A 15,495-nucleotide genomic window follows, 5' to 3' on the forward strand; every position below is an offset into this window, starting at 1 on the left:
AAATCACCATCCCTTTTCAATACGGTTGGGCTTTTTTATGCTGATATCGGTGAAGAGTTGCTCTCCCAGCTGGTCCAGTTGAAGTGAAAGCTGGCGTCTATTCTGTTGTGTTGCAGCACATTCAGGGAGGCTGTAGCTGGAGTGAAGTTAGCTACGGTCTCTGTTGACCAAACGTCTCCATGAAGATGCTGCTGCCTAGTATTAGAAACGCAACATCATTCACACACACACACACACACACCTGACACACACACACACACGCACAAAACGCATGCATTCAGTTATCTCTGATGTGTGTGTTGCCTATTATACTGAGCCGTCTCATCTTGACGCCCCCAGTGGACCAGCTGCCTCTTCTGACAAATATTTACTTCTTCCCATCCCCCCCGTTTGTGGGTATACACACTTACACACATGCACACATGCAAACACACATACACACACACACACACACACACACACACACACACTGATAAGAGCACCATCTGGCCAGCGTGCTTTAATGGGGTTGTTAAGGCCCCATAAAGTAGCCTCTTGCCCATTGAGAGTATGCCTCACATCTAGGCTGCAGGGCCTAAGGGGCCTGGAGGTGGAGGAGAGGTAAAACATGAACACATCCATGCTATCACACACACTCTCTCTCTCTCTCTCTCTCTCTCTCTCTCTCTCTCTCTGTCTTTTACTTCAGCGTCTGTCTGAGAAGAGAAGAGGAAAGATGAAGTGTGTGTTTGGGTGTGTGAGTACTACAGCTCACCAGCACACAGCTTCTCACACGAACAGACACCTGTTAACCACCAAGCCTTTCTGTTCATCACTGCACATGTAATGTTGGATGAAGAGAACTCAATAACCTAACCTCACCTCACCTAACTTTTGAGAGTAAGCCTTTATATATAGTCTAATATGTTGTTGAACGAACACAACCGAATTCCTGATGATGCATAGATGCGTCGTCTGTGTCAGTGGGTGTACTTTACTTTGTCTCGCTTCCAGATATGAACTAACATGAAACCACAGTTGCATACAGCTAAACCTGCCACTCTGACAGTAAGGGATTTGTTGTCTCTCTTGGCCTGTGTTTGTTTGTCTCTGAGGGCTGTTTCTCTATGTATTCTGAATGCTTTTCTAATGGCTCTCCTTCTTAACAAAGCCAGACACTGTTGCTGTTGGAAACCATCAATGGAGGAGAGCGTTGTGGAAGGGTGGCCAGCAGTGACAGACACATCCTCGCTGCAAATAAGAGGCTCTCCACGAGCCCTGAGCTGACAGAGGAAGAATAAGATAGAGAGGGGAGGATGAGAAAGAGTTAGGAGAAGGAGAGAAGGAGAGAGAGAGACAGAGAGTGAGGTACATAAGCAAGACCGAGGGCAGGAGAGAGAGAGGGGGAAGAGAAACTGGAGTGAGAGGTAGAGAGAGGAAGAGCGAATAAAACAGCGTGGAAACAGTGACGCTTAATTCTGATTGAACACAGCCACAGAGGACAGCAACTCTTTCTTCTCTGCTCCTCTCAAGACAGTTTGAATCTCAAGCCTTTCCTAAAATACCCTTGACACTGGGATTTAACGTTGGAAGAGTACAACAGAAGCAGAGATAGAAAGAGAGACACAGAGAAAAGAGAGAGGGAGAAAGATAGGAGGCACAGACTGACATAAAAACATATTGAAAGATAAACAGATAGAAAAAGACAGGCAGAAAGGTAAAGAGGTTGAGAAGCAGTCATCACATAGAAATGAAGCAAACGAAAGACTGCTCTAAAAAAGAGAAAGATAAAAAAGGTATGAATGAAAGAATGTTTTCATTTGTCCTTGTTCGGTGACCCTTACCTGGGTCAAGATGCGATGAATGGGCTGTGGAGCACACTCCTTCTTGTTCTTTTTGTCTCTTTTTCTTCTCCTCCTCTGACCTGCTCTGTGTGTCCCCACTCTGACCCCCTAGGGTCAAACCCCCATGATTATCAGTACAACAGCTGTGAACATGTGTACTCTCTTAGTGCACTGGGTTGTCAGTGCTGTGTGAATTCTGCACACTCTAAATATATATCAGAATGACACTCATGTTGCACTGCATGTTGTGTTTCACATACTCACTATGCAAATACATTCTCAGTATCCCCCCCCCCCCCGTGTCTCTTACACGCACACACACGCACGCACACACACACACACACACACACACACATACACACACACACACACACACTACTACAATGAGAGGAAATATTGAATATGTGGCTTTGGGGTACTTATCTTCTGTCATAGATGACTTGTGAGAAATCTATTAAAACTGCAGAAGGGGCCTGTTCCATGTGACAGAGGCTAGCTGAGATGGCCCTGTCTCCCTTCACCAGCTCAGCTCCAACACAATTTTCTTTCAAAGGAATTATTTATCTCCATATTACCACCCATACCTGTCTGGCTGTATTTCAAATTTGACTTGTTTTGCTGCCATTTTGATGGATACAAAAGACTCCAAGCTTAGTGATACTGATGCATTGAATAGATTCTGAATATATTCCTTTTGCATCCAAATGTTTGGTGGTTTCCTTGATGAATGGAAGTGAACGCATACAGTGTGTTTCTATTGTGTGTTTTCATGTGTCTTTGTATGTGTGTGTGTGTGTGTGTGTGTATGTGCGTGTGTGTGCCCGTATGTGAGGCTGTGTGTTTGTGTCTCTTTGTGTTGGTTAATTTATTTTTCTCTCCATATGCCATTTGCCCCTTCTCTCCTCTCTCACCATCCCTCCATCCCAGTTTCCAGGGGTGAGGCAAGGGTTAACAAGCTGTCCTTGAATCCCTTTTGGCCAATAGGACAAGCAGGAAATTGATTTAGGAGCCAGATGTGATAAATGACATTTATGCATTGAAGAGGAAGAGGAGGTGAGGGAGGAAGATGCACTGGCTGGAGGCTGAGAGATAGAACAGAGCAAAACAGAGGTTGAGACGTGAAACCAGACAACCTTAAACAGAGAGCGGAAGAGCGAGAGAGAGAGAGAGATAGATAGAGATTTATATGGAGAGAGAATGAGAGAGACTGACAGTGATAGAAAGAGAGAGATCGAGATAGAGTAAAACTGAGACGAGGAGTGAGGGGTAGAGAGAGAGAGAGAGGGAAACACGATAGAGAGAGTGGCAGAGATAGCGCATGTGTTTCAATATAATATGTTAGCTTTATCCATGTCTGAGGGAATATTATTAAAAGCCTAGCCTGCCATTGCAAATGGGAGAAATACAATTATGCTACAAAGAGCGCAGAGTCTGCCAAATGACACTGATGACATTTTGTTCGACGGCCACAAAAGGGATGGAGCAGTCGGCGACCGCTTAGTGATTAGCAAAAAAAACAAAACATCCTGATTCGATGATAGAGCAATCATGGTTGACAAAAGAAAAGATCTCTCCCATTCTGGTGTCTGATTCCCTGTTGTCCTCTTCCTCTGAGTCCATCAATGCTCTCTCTCTATTTCTCTCCTCTCATTCTTTCCAGCGATGGCCCCTGGTGGCAAATATTAGAGGGATGGTCAAGTGTTTTCTTTCAGACTGTGGGTTTGGAAGGAAGGGAGGATGGATGAATGAAAGAGAAAGGGAAGGTAGGGGAAAGGGGGGGGGGGGGGGGTGAAAAGGGGAGGCATCGTGACCCTCCTGTTTTGCAAGAATCCTTTGCTAGCACCATGAGAGCACTGTGATGGATGGTCCATCAGGCAATGTCTTAGACGCCTCTGGGGCCTTAGAGCAGGTCCTTAATAGTCGTCTGGGCTGAGAGAGGTGTGTGTGTGTGTGTAAAGTGTGTGCCAGTGTGGGTGGGTGAGGTCAGGTTGTGTGTTTGTGTGTGTGTGTATGTCTGTGTTTATCTGTGTGTGTTTGGATTCGTGTGTGTAGGGCTTTTCAGTGAGAGAACACTTGAGATGATCTCTCACAGAGAGTTTTACATCAACTTCCTCTTTAGTTTATCACCCCTATTACCTTCACCTCTGGCCCAACAGGGAGTGAGGTGTCTGGGTGTTTGTGTGTGTGTTTGAGTGTGTCTGTGAGGTGTCTGTGTGTTTGTGTGTATGTTTGTGTGTGTCTGTGAGGTGTCTGTGTGTTTGTGTGTGTGTTTGTGTGTGTCTGTGAGGTGTCTGTGTGTTTGTGTGTGTGTGTTTGTGTGTGTCTGTGAGGTGTCTGTGTGTTTGTGTGTATGTTTGTGTGTGTCTGTGAGGTGTCTGTGTGTTTGTGTGTGTGTTTGTGTGTGTCTGTGAGGTGTCTGTGTGTTTGTGTGTGTCGGCATGGCAGCCAGAGACAGAGACAAGCAACAGGTTGACATATGGACGACCTGTAGAAATCACAAGACCTTGAGTTTCCAAGGCCCCATGTTATAGAGAGGAAACCCCAGGTCCATGAACACTTGGGTTCCAGTCTTAGCATTGAAAGCAACCCTTCTCAGAGTTAACAGCTGACTGTGCTAACATTTGTAAGACCCAGTTGTTGTGCAAAGTGCCCAAATTATTTACAACATGTTGGTGACACCTGCGTATTGCTCCCCCCAGCCACTCTCAGTGCCTCTCACTCTTCATATCTCTCAAATGTATCTATTTCTCTATATTCCCTTTTCTATATATCTCCTTCTCTCTCTCTGGCTCTCTCTCTTTTCTTTTCTCCTTCTCTCGAATGCTCCCTCTCCATCTGTCGCAGTTGGACTAACACATGGTGTCTAGTTTGGGCCACTCAGCATTGAAGCCCCCTAGCTCCAGGCATCATCTCACTCTCCCCTCTCTTGTCTCTCTCTCTCTCTCTCTCTCTCTCTCTCTCTCTCTCTCTCTCTCTCTCTCTCTCTCTCTCTCTCTCTCACTCCCTCACCCCCTCTCTGGTTATCTCTCTATTTTCGTCTGCGAGGGGTGGAGCAGCTGAGACGGAGCGACGGGGAGAACACGGAGGTTAAACCCAAACGGAGAGAGAGAGATGAAAAAGAAGATCAGGCGACGTAAACAGAGTGATACTGACAGGCTGTCTCTTTTGTGGGGCACCACCACTTCAGTGTTCTGGCCCAAGCTTTTCAGGGACAAATCCACTCAGGAGGGGGGGTGGAGGCCCTGAGGAGTGGAGGGATGGGCTGAAGGCTGGTGACGGTGGCGCTGTTGATGTTGTTGTCTTGACTGCGGATGTTGTTGATGATGATGATGATGTGTTAATTGTGTTGTTGTTGATGGTGATGATGTTTCTGTAGTCAGAGGGACTGGTGGCTGGGGGCTTGCAGGGCACGATGGTTACAGGCCAGACATCAGATGTGCTGCGGAGGCTTTATGGTGGGTGTCGGGGTACTGGTGGGTTGGAGGGTGCTGCGTCTTATGGTGGTGGTGAACGTCACCAGGAGTTTGGAGAAGAACATCTAGAAAACTTTAGCCTGTGCATTACTAGGTTCAAAACTCAACTGAGTTTGACATCAAGCCTGGGGTATTTGTAAAAACAGCATCCACAGTATTACTGATTCTATTGTGTGTGCTCATGCAGAATGCTGCTTTCTCAGATGACCACGTGTTGGGGTTGCATCAACATACATTAGTGTTTACATAGTTTAATGTTAGGAACATTATGACATGAGACCACATGACCTGTGTTTATTTTTACACTTGAGATCCAGTGACACACATCCCTGGCTTGCCCAGGGTCAGATGCTGCAGTGATAATTACAGTGGCTGTGGTCGTTGTGGTAATTAAAAGGTTGTCTGGAGTTTAATGCCTCAAGAATTTCATAGAACTTTCAAGTGCACTTGATATACTTACTTGAAATGCTGCAATCATGCAGATAAGAGGAGAGCGTGTGTGGTCAAGTGTGGACTGGATCGTGTGTGCACTGGATGGGTTTGTATGTATATGTAGGAATCAGTCTTGGTCAATTACTTTTTTGTTTACTTGTGCACACATAGTTTGTGTTCAAAATAGGAGAGTCTAAATACGTATTATTATTCATAGCATTGTTATTCTTTTTACAGTAGCCCTCAATTCTAAACCCAATAAACGATCCATCACGTACGGCTGCCATTCATCAACACATCTCAGAAAGGACGAAATATACTGCACCACTGCAGTGGAGCCTACTGTAGCTTCTTACCTTGGGTTATAGCTGACAGGTGCTGTGATAGGCGTCGCATACATAAATGTTGTACAAGAGGCCTGTCGTCGCAGTATGAAGGTGAAAGCAGTAAAACAGTGAGAAAGCGTCAAGCAGGTAGGCTAGAGGGGTGCAAAGCCAACACCGGGTTATGTTAGCCCTGGGCTAGATTTAGAGATACAACTCTGTGAGCTAGTGTGGCTGCAGCAGCACGAGTGAGGTCATCACTCACTGAAGTGAGCGCCATCACCAGCCAGAGCGGCAAGGCAGGGATGTGTGTGTGTGTGTGTGTTTGTGAGTGTGTGCAGGGCTGATAGGGTTGTGGAGGATGAGTGGAGGGGCCAAATGTTTGCCATGTGCTGCACTGTGCTATTTCAGGCCTGAGAGTTTAGCTTGGCTCTCGAAAGGGTAGCTAAGCACAGAGGACCCCTAGCCACTTTCAACTTGTACCAGAGACAAGTATGTGTGTGTGTGTGTGTGCCTGTGCATGTTTGGCATACATACATATTATTTCAAGTGTAGTAAAAAGTTGTGCGTGTACAGTACGTTATGCGCGTGTGTGTTGGTTCATGTGCGGGTGTGTGACTGAGTGAGAGTCTGTTCCTTTGAGGTCATAGCTGTCTCGTGACAGGGGACTGTTATCCAAGATGTGTGAGATGGAAGGAGTGGGAAGTGTGGAACGCAGAGGAGGGGTGTGGATAGGAGGAGCTGACAGAGAGAAATAGATAGAGGCCAAAAAGAAAGATTGGGACAGGGACAGAGGGAGGGAAGGAAGGAGTAAAAAAAAAGGTGTTACTCAGCACAAGTGGTGAAGGTCATGCATTCATGTGCCTTGTTCCTGGGTTTGTTCATGTGGCACTGTTATTGTTGCGTGCATGCGTGTATGTGTGTGCTTGCATGTGTCAACTGTGGTATGTGTGTGCTTGCGACCAAGGTTGTCTTACAGTTTTACTGAGACAGTAATGCATGTGGTGTTATTTGTGCTACAATGGCAGAGGAACGTTTGTTGATAAAGTGGGATGGGTGCTGTGTGTAATTTGCTGTCACTGTGTGCATTTATCTCTTTTGCATGTGTGTGTGGGCTTGGACGTGAGCATGTGTAACAGACAGGAACACAGGTTGTCAGCGCTGTCTGTGTGTGACAGCAGGGGACACAGGGGTCCCCTGGCCCCCCAATGACGTACAAGGCCGCCCCCTGTGGTGGTGGGAATGATGTGTGAGTTTGTATGTGTGTGCATGTGTGTGTATGTGTGTTTGGGGGGGGGGGGCTGTAGAGGTGTGCGACCCCTAGAGAACAGTCACACTGAGGGGATCATTACCTGAAAGTGTGTGTGTGTTTGAAGATCTGTGTGCGCATGATAAAAGGCAGAAGGATGGAGGTGTGTGTGGACACGTACAAATGACAGTTGCTACAAAAGAATCCCTGTGTGGACTAAAGCTCACCAGGTGGATTCTAAAGCTAGCTGTTTGTCTGTTCATCCCTCTCACACCCCAACCCCCCAGCCCAAGAGACCCACCTTGCACACACAAGCACATGCACATGCACACACAGTATGTGGGCCCTCTGTGGGTCATGTGACCTTCAGATAACCTGTAGGTTGGCCATATTTCAGGTCTTCAAAGGTGAACAGGAAGACAGGGGTTCCTCAGGCAGGATTTGGGGCGGCAGTCACGTAACCATGGCGCTGAGAGAAAGGGGGGGGGGACTAAGCTGCATCCCCACCTCGTTATCATATTTACTGTCATATTTGTTGTTCCCTTGGTCTAGTTCTGCTCTTGATTCTAAAGAATGTCTCTGAACAGACAGAGTTATCTGGCACATTCCAGATTTTATGTTGGGGGAGGTGGTGGTGGTGGTGGGGGGGGGGGGGGGGGTCTATCAAAGAGACTCTGCTGTTGAGGTTGATGAAGTTGAATACCAGAGCAGCTCCTCATTAACATACTAACTACACAGCTCAGAGGGCAGCCCAGGTCAAATAGTCAGACCTCTGAAATTGGAATCCGGCATTGTTGAAAGACAAAGGGAACACAGGAAAGGGGCATTTGAGTAAGGAATTAAAGGAGTTACTGTACTGTAGGCAGTATGGAATGAACGAAGAAATTATGTAATAATAGAAGGAGAGAAGGAAGGTGAGAATGAAGGAAGCAACATAGGAAGGAATGGAGGTAGGAAGGAGGTAGCAAGAAAGAGAGAATAGAGGGAAGGAGGGAACTCACTGAGTGGAGCAAGTAAGCTCGGAGAGGAGAAGGAACAGGTGGCCACAAAAAAACAGAATGGGTGCAGTGCATCCTGGGAGCAGGGCTCTGTAGTATTTATGGAGCTTTCGAATAATCTGGGCATGGAGAAGGGGAGAGAGAAACAAAGAGGTTGTGTTCGAGGAATTGCATGAAGAGAGAAAGAAAGATGGAACACTCCCATGTTTTCTCACACACTGTACATTGATGCTACTGAATGGTTCATTTTGTTCGGAGTCATGCTTATATTCCGATGTCCTTGGAAAACCACAAAGCCTTCTGATATGCTGATTAGCCTGTTTGAATTGAGATTACAACCAAATTGAGAGATAGCAATTTAGAGAGAGGGTGGAAGAAAGATGGGGGGAGTGAAAGAACAGCAAGGTCACAGTGGAAATTAGATAGAAATCTAGCCGAATCATGGCCAGTCGAATGACAAGAACTGAGAAACGGGATTTACATGAGGAAGGTAAATAAATTCAGATTCTGAGAAAGAAAGAGAGAGAAGGACAGAGGCGACTGGTCGAGAGAGAGAGAGGGAAAGAATGAGAGGAGGAGAAAGGGAGAAAGGGAGCGATGGAGAGATGGAGAGAGGGAGAGAGGACAACTGGGACAGAGGGAGAGAGGGAGAGAGAAGGGCAGAGCAGAAGGAGGAGGAGCGAGGGGTGGAGTCAATACCAAGCCCTGCCTATCAGACTGAAGGTGGGCAGGGCTAAAGAAACAGGAAGGTGGAGAAAGCCAGCGTGAGGGGAAGAGAGAGATACAGAAACAGAGGAAGAGAGTGCGTGTGAGAAGCAGAGAGGTAGACAGAGATGCAGAGCCACATTCACTGTGTCTGTGAGGCTGAGTGTGGCAGAACGCTTCTGATTAGGAACCACAGAACAATCAGTGCTGATAGAAAAAGGACCTACAGAACCTAATCTGGTACCCTGGATGACACGCTGGTTCGACAACATTGTGATATTCCACTGCTAGAATTGACCATCATAACCTGCGGGCTTACGGAACGTGATTTGGAACTGAAAATAGAGACACATCGCAGGCTGGTAGGGAAGTCTGAGGACCTTGCCAGCTTCCAGAACCAGACAAGAACCATGTCGGAGCCCAGCGGGAGGGTCCACTCCAAGAAGGCCGGGATCAGAGCTGCTGTGATCCTGATCGGACTTCTTCACAAGTCCAGACGGGCCAAGGAGAGAGAGAGGGAGAGGGAAAGAGAGACGGAGAGAGAGAAAGAGAGAGAACAGTAGGTGAACTTTCCGTGGTCCTGGTGCCTTTGGCTTTGTGCCCAGCACTACCACTCTGCACTGCAGCCCCCAGAGGGGAAGGCTGAAACAGCTGTACTGGCCAGCTTTTTCACATGCCAGTAGCTGGTTGTTTGAATAGTTCAGTGTTGTGACTGTGTACAATGCAATACCTTTTTCTTTCACTTGACGATGACCATGGCTTGAAGTGGGTGTACTTGTTTTTCTGTGTACATTTGTGTACCCACACCCTGTGTGTGTTTGACACCAGTGTATCTGGGTCAGTGGAACTGACTGGAGAGAAAGAGAATTATAAAAGGTAGATGTGTCTTATGTCTGTGGGAGACAGCGAGAGAGAGTGTGAGAGAGAAATGAGAGTTAAAGTAAAAGAGAGAATGAGAGAGACAGGTTAGAGAATGGGAGAAAGAGAGAGAGTCGACGTGAACAAGAGAATAAGAGAGAGATGTATACAGAGCGATGGAGGTACAGTAGTGGGTGGGAGTGGAGGTAACTAGAGAGTGACAGTCCAAGCTTTTTCTCTGTACATCTAGCTTAAGTCAGTCCACTCAGGGATAAACATATGGTTATGTTTGCTGGTTCATTGGCCTGGAAAGAAGTACACAATGAAAACACAGTAGTACCTCACACTAAACACACTTGATAAAATCACTAAAGACCAAAAGAATTGTCTCAATACTGTCAGCACACAAAGTGGGAAACATATTTTATGAAAGCACCAAGTATAACCTGTTTGTGTGTCGGTTTGTTTTATGTATGAAGGCAATTGCACAGCACAGTGAGAAAGAAAAAACAGAAATAGTTACAGACACCCTCAGGGCTTCCTCTCTCTCTCTCTCTCTCTCTCTCTCTCTCTCTCTCTCTCTCTCTCTCTCTCTCTCTCTCTCTCTCTCTCTCTCTCCCTCTCTCTCTCCCCATCTATCTCTCTCTTTCTCTCTTTCTCTGTATGTTGATAAATGCAAAACAACTTGTTGTATGCACACTCACATACAGTATGTGCATTTGTGTGTGGACGTGTTTGAGTAAATGCATTTATCTGCCTTGGTGTAATTACTGCACACGTAAGACGGTGTATGTGTGTTTGCGCATGCAAGTGTGTGTGTGTGTGTGTGCGCATGTGTGTGTGTGTGTAAGTGTTTGATTGGCCTACTCCTTCCCTGAGGAGCACCTGAATCCTCTCCTAGGCAGCGAGGGGGTTTAATTCCAGTCTAACTACAGTCGAGGACTCTTGATCTGCTGTAAAACCCTGATTAGACTCCCCTACCTGTCTCTGATTACCATTAATCACACTCATCCCTGCTCCAGCACTTCCCCATGGACACAAGTGTGTATGCATTTGTGGAAATGTGGATGCGTGTTTTTGTGGCAGTGTTAATGTGTTCTGGTGTGCAAATGTTTGCATGCGTGAATGAGAGAGTGAGAGTGCGTGTGTGTGTTTGAACATTTTGCTAATCTGACTCTTATCACAAAGTCACCAGGGACCTTCACAGTATCTGAGACAACTCAACTTGCTTCCCCTCACCTCAGTCGTTTCAGATAGATGTGAAAAAAGAAAGACAGACAACAGAGTAGACACAATCATGCTTGATGATTCACGCCGGAGAGAGAGACTGAATGGTGTGCTTGATCATAGAACAGTTTCTGACGGCGTGAATCATCAAGCATGATTGTGTCTACTCTGTTGTCTGTCTTTCTTTTTTCCACCAGTTCACCCTCCTTTTCCAGCCATCTCCATTCTCCAACTTTCATTTAAAACAACCTCTCTTTATTTTCTTACTCAGCCCTCTTTCCAGTGCCTTTCCTCTCTCTTGTGATTCTTTCTTTCTCTTTGTGTATTGCTGTCTCCCTTTGTGAAACAGTTGTGATTAGCAGCTGTTTGGGTTTGCAAGGATACTGCTCTGTCAGCACCCCCCCCCACACACACACACAGTAAATCACTTAGACTTCCTTAAACGTGTGAGTGTGTTGATTGATCCTTCTGCAGCTCTGAAAGGGTACACAGAGTGACAGCGTGTGTGTGCATGTGTCATTGGTGTGTGTGACTGGACCAGTGATCTGTGCCCGGTAATGGATGAGGTGGCATTGTCTGTCTAACAAGTGCCCTGAGACGTCCCACCAACCACTACACCGCCTGAGCCCTATTTACAGAATATTGCACCCTGGGATTGAGGGGGTATTTTTAGACTGCGCTCATCGTTTCCCTCTCCGTCTCCTTCACCTTCTCTCTCCCTCCCTCTCTCTCTTTTTCTCTGTAATTATTTCCCTTTCTCCCTCATTCTCTCCTTCTCTTTCTGCCTCTCTCTCTCTCTCTCTCCTGTCCATCTTACTTTCTCTCCTCATCTCTTGGATCATTCATCACTCTCTAAACTCTCTCTCTCTGTCACACGGGGTGTCTGGGCCGACTGACTGGTTCAGAGGTTCAGAAATTCTTCGGAATATTACCACATTAGTCTTCATCAAGGCTTAGTTGAGGAACATGAAAGAATATGAAAACCTTGTCTGGAAGCAAAGTCCTTGCTTCCACTGATTCATTAATGTATCCCACCTTGCCATGAAGGGTTAGAAACCCTCCTATATTTAACCTGATGCAATTAGTAGAAACTCAAGCTGAGTCCAGAAACACACTTGCGTGGACACAGAGTTTCCTGGGGGCTCTCTCAATAACAGTGTGTGTTGGAGGTGAGCCCAGAAAGGGTGAGACCTTTCCTGGTGTTAAGTTACAGAAACACCCCTCTTCGCCCACCTCACTGGGGGCTGGGGGAGAGACGGGGGCAGGAGGGTGGCAGACATCGAAAGTATTTTCCAACTTTGTTTCTTACCTTGCCTCCTCCTTTAAATACCTGCCCTTGGATGGGTCCCCGGACGGATGGAGGTACAACGGAAAATACTTTGACAATCATCCAAGTAGTGAGCAAGTAGGAAGGACTGAGGGAAGGAGTGAGTGGGAAGGTGAGCTGAGAGAAAGGGAGGATGAGTGTAATGAGAGAGCAGAGCAACAGAAGCCAGCACCACAAAACAGCAGTGCAACGGACCAGCTTAGCACTACAACAGAGAAATCGAGAACAGAGCGACCCTACAGAGCAGCGGAACAGAGCAGTCGATTGCAGAGCAGTCGAGCAGTAGAGCGAAGCAGTGGACAACTAAACAACAGAACAGAGGAGCGGAACAGACCAGCAGAGGCGCGACCGGCATAGTCAGCGTGAGAGTGTGATTAGGCAGCAACAGGTTCTCCTGCGTGTGCGTGCGTGTGTGTGTTTGTCTGTGTCCAGTTGGACCAATGGGAAGGCTTGCCAAGTCATCTGCCGCCCCTGTGGTTCTGTTGGCACACACCAGAACCTCCCATCATCGTCTGTCGTATGCTGCTGGCACGGCAGCAGGGACGGAGGGCGTTCTGCTCCTCGCTCTACACCATCCTTTCCAAAAAAAAACAGAAAAAAAACAGGAGACTCCAGGCTCTGTCTGTCTGTATGGCACTATATAAACAGCCTAGCGAAAGCCATTGCTCCGTTGTGTGATTAAACTACCAGTTTATGTAAAGCGATGTAGTTCAAGTGGTTCAGCCCAGGGAGAGATGCGGGAAAGGCGGCAACAAATGAAGGCTCTAGTTTTGGCAGACTTGTCCTTGACCGTCGCCCAAACCCCTGAACTCTACCTCCACCCCCCATGCATCCCTCCTTCTCTCCATTCCCGAAGGCCCTATCCAGGGAGCACCTGGCTACCAAACAGCGCTATGACCTTGATTGAGATGGCAGTGCCCAAAGCTTCACAAACACTTACACGCACCCTTTTTGGACCAGTTTGTACCCAGCTGACACAGAGGTGTCTAACCTTTTCACGCTAAATAAGGTGTCAAGGCAATAACTGACCCTGCTTGTTGAGTGTGTGTTGTATGTGTGGGATAGTCTCTCTCTGAAATGAAATTCTCTCCTGCAGTCTATAAGGTCTCCATCTGAAAGCCAGGTCTCTGCTGAAGCTTCGTAACTCTGCAAGAACAAAGCTAAATTAAAGTGTTGACTCAATTTACTCAAAATTGATTGCATATTTGCTTGCCTTGATGTTGCGGTAGTAATTATTTCCAAATGTCATTTGAGAGAACAATTCCAATTATTCCCTGGCTTATTTGTGTATCTGTGGCAGTGTGTGTGTGTGTGTGTGTGTGTCAGTGCCTTCATCTGTGTGCCTGGTCATTGATAATGAGAATGTTGGGTTCACTAGCTGGTCAGTCCACCCAACTCCCCTCCCTTCTTTCCCCTGGTTTCTCTTTTGTTCAACTCTATGTCTCTGTGTGTGTGTGTGTATATATAGCCTGCAGATCGACACACCACTGAGGGGTTTCATAGGAAAAACAGTCCCGTTGACCCTCTTGATTACCTGACGTGCTTAAGGCCCCTGAAGTTGTGTTATCCTTCACAGGGTCCCTTTACCCGCTGGCCTACACATCACCCCAGGTTGTGCAGCTAGCTTCAGTAGATAGTCACTCCACTTATTTGCATGTAACAAAAACAATTTTTTAAAAATATTAAGTTAAATACTGTATGTATTTTTATGGATCCTATGTATATATATAAATAATTATTCATACATTGCTGCCACCATGCAGATGCTCCCCATTGATAACATGAATATAAAAGTAGGCACGGTCTAGAAATAAGCAATAGACTTCATGCAGACAGCCTGTTACATGAGCTCTAATAGGATCTTGCAACCTGGTGTTGTAACACAGACATGGAACATTGAACTCAGTGGGAACACACAGCTTCCATACACTTTCATCAATCTGATTACAGAATACCATGGCTCTGCGTGTGCACATATCCCTATGTGTGTGTACGGGGGTGGTGTGTGTGTGCTTGTGTGAGTGTGTGTGCGTGTGTGTGTGTGTTGGTCTGGCTCTGGCCTTTAAGGAGTGACAGGGGGCAGGCTCTCTCTGTTTGCATTTCTGCCTCCAGGACAGATCGACATATAATTGATCCAGATCTGTGTCAGGGAGCAGCCATTACCATCAGATATGATAGGGTCTGATGCTACAACTCTGTCTGCTGTCACTACAAATAATAATGATTATGATGATGATAGCGGGGGCGGACGGAGGGAGAGGTGGAGGAAGAGGATCATAGCCATGGGTGTTACAGAATGATGGGGATGAAGGGAATGATGGCTGTGTGGGGGATGATGAGGATGATGAGGAAGATGGCAACGATGATGTCTTTTTTACTGTGGGACACAATGTGTACAGTAAGGTGCCAGTGTAAGAGCTGTACCCCAGGCCTCTCTCTCTCTCTCTCTCTCTCTCTCTCTCTCTCTCTCTCTCTCTCTCTCTCTCTCTCTCTCTCTCTCTCTCTCTCTCTCTCTCTCTCCACAATATCAATGGCACTGCAGCTGAGCTGATGAACTTGTCATGCCGTCTGTGTTTCTGTCCATTTAATACGCAGCCTGTCGAAAGCATTATAGGCTTGGTCGGAGCTGTGTTTATTTCACATTCTTTGAAAGATGATCCCAAAACACGATTGAGTTTCATCAAACAAGACACTGTATCAGGGCTCAAAATAGAAAGTCACAATTAGGATTTAATTGGTTGGAACTTCTTTCCCCACCTCCCTCCCCCTATTGATCGACCTCCTCCTTCTCCTCCTTCCGTTCTGTCGTTCCCTCCTTCCTCTTCCTCACCTCGCCCTCATGCTATCCTCTGGCTTCCTCCTGGGTGTTCTCAGCAGCTAGATGAGACGTGGGGATGCACCAGGGGAACATGACACAAACACAACTGCAGAGGAGAAGCCATTAGGAATGAATCAACTCTAATTAGAACTAATAAAGAGGGAGTGGGGGTGGGAGGGGACGTGCGTCTGTGTTGATGTTGGAAGTTAGAAACGGTAGATGTTGTGGTGATGCCGTGGCACTCCTTTTAGCTTTCTTTTTC

At 46.7% G+C, this 15,495-nt stretch overlaps 1 protein-coding gene across 6 annotated transcripts in view; it reads left to right on the forward strand.

The window, feature by feature from the left end:
• The window catches only part of rap1gap2a (RAP1 GTPase activating protein 2a), a 48,282-nt gene that overhangs the window by 13,535 nt on the left and 19,252 nt on the right, over positions 1 to 15,495 (forward strand). For 3 of the 6 annotated variants that reach the window (XR_010877758.1, XM_067245824.1, XM_067245829.1), the window contains exon 1: positions 9,113 to 9,562. The exons of the other annotated variants lie outside the window; for them this stretch is intronic. Coding sequence is in view for 2 of the 3 variants with exons in the window: in XM_067245824.1 (XP_067101925.1) it covers positions 9,414 to 9,562 (149 nt within the window). In the remaining variant the exon portion in view is untranslated. Of the gene's footprint in view, positions 1 to 9,112; positions 9,563 to 15,495 lie in introns of those variants that run through there. 6 annotated transcript variants of the gene reach the window in all.

This window comes from Osmerus mordax, chromosome 11 (genome assembly GCF_038355195.1).
Source record: "Osmerus mordax isolate fOsmMor3 chromosome 11, fOsmMor3.pri, whole genome shotgun sequence".
Taxonomy (NCBI): Eukaryota; Metazoa; Chordata; class Actinopteri; order Osmeriformes; family Osmeridae; genus Osmerus; species Osmerus mordax.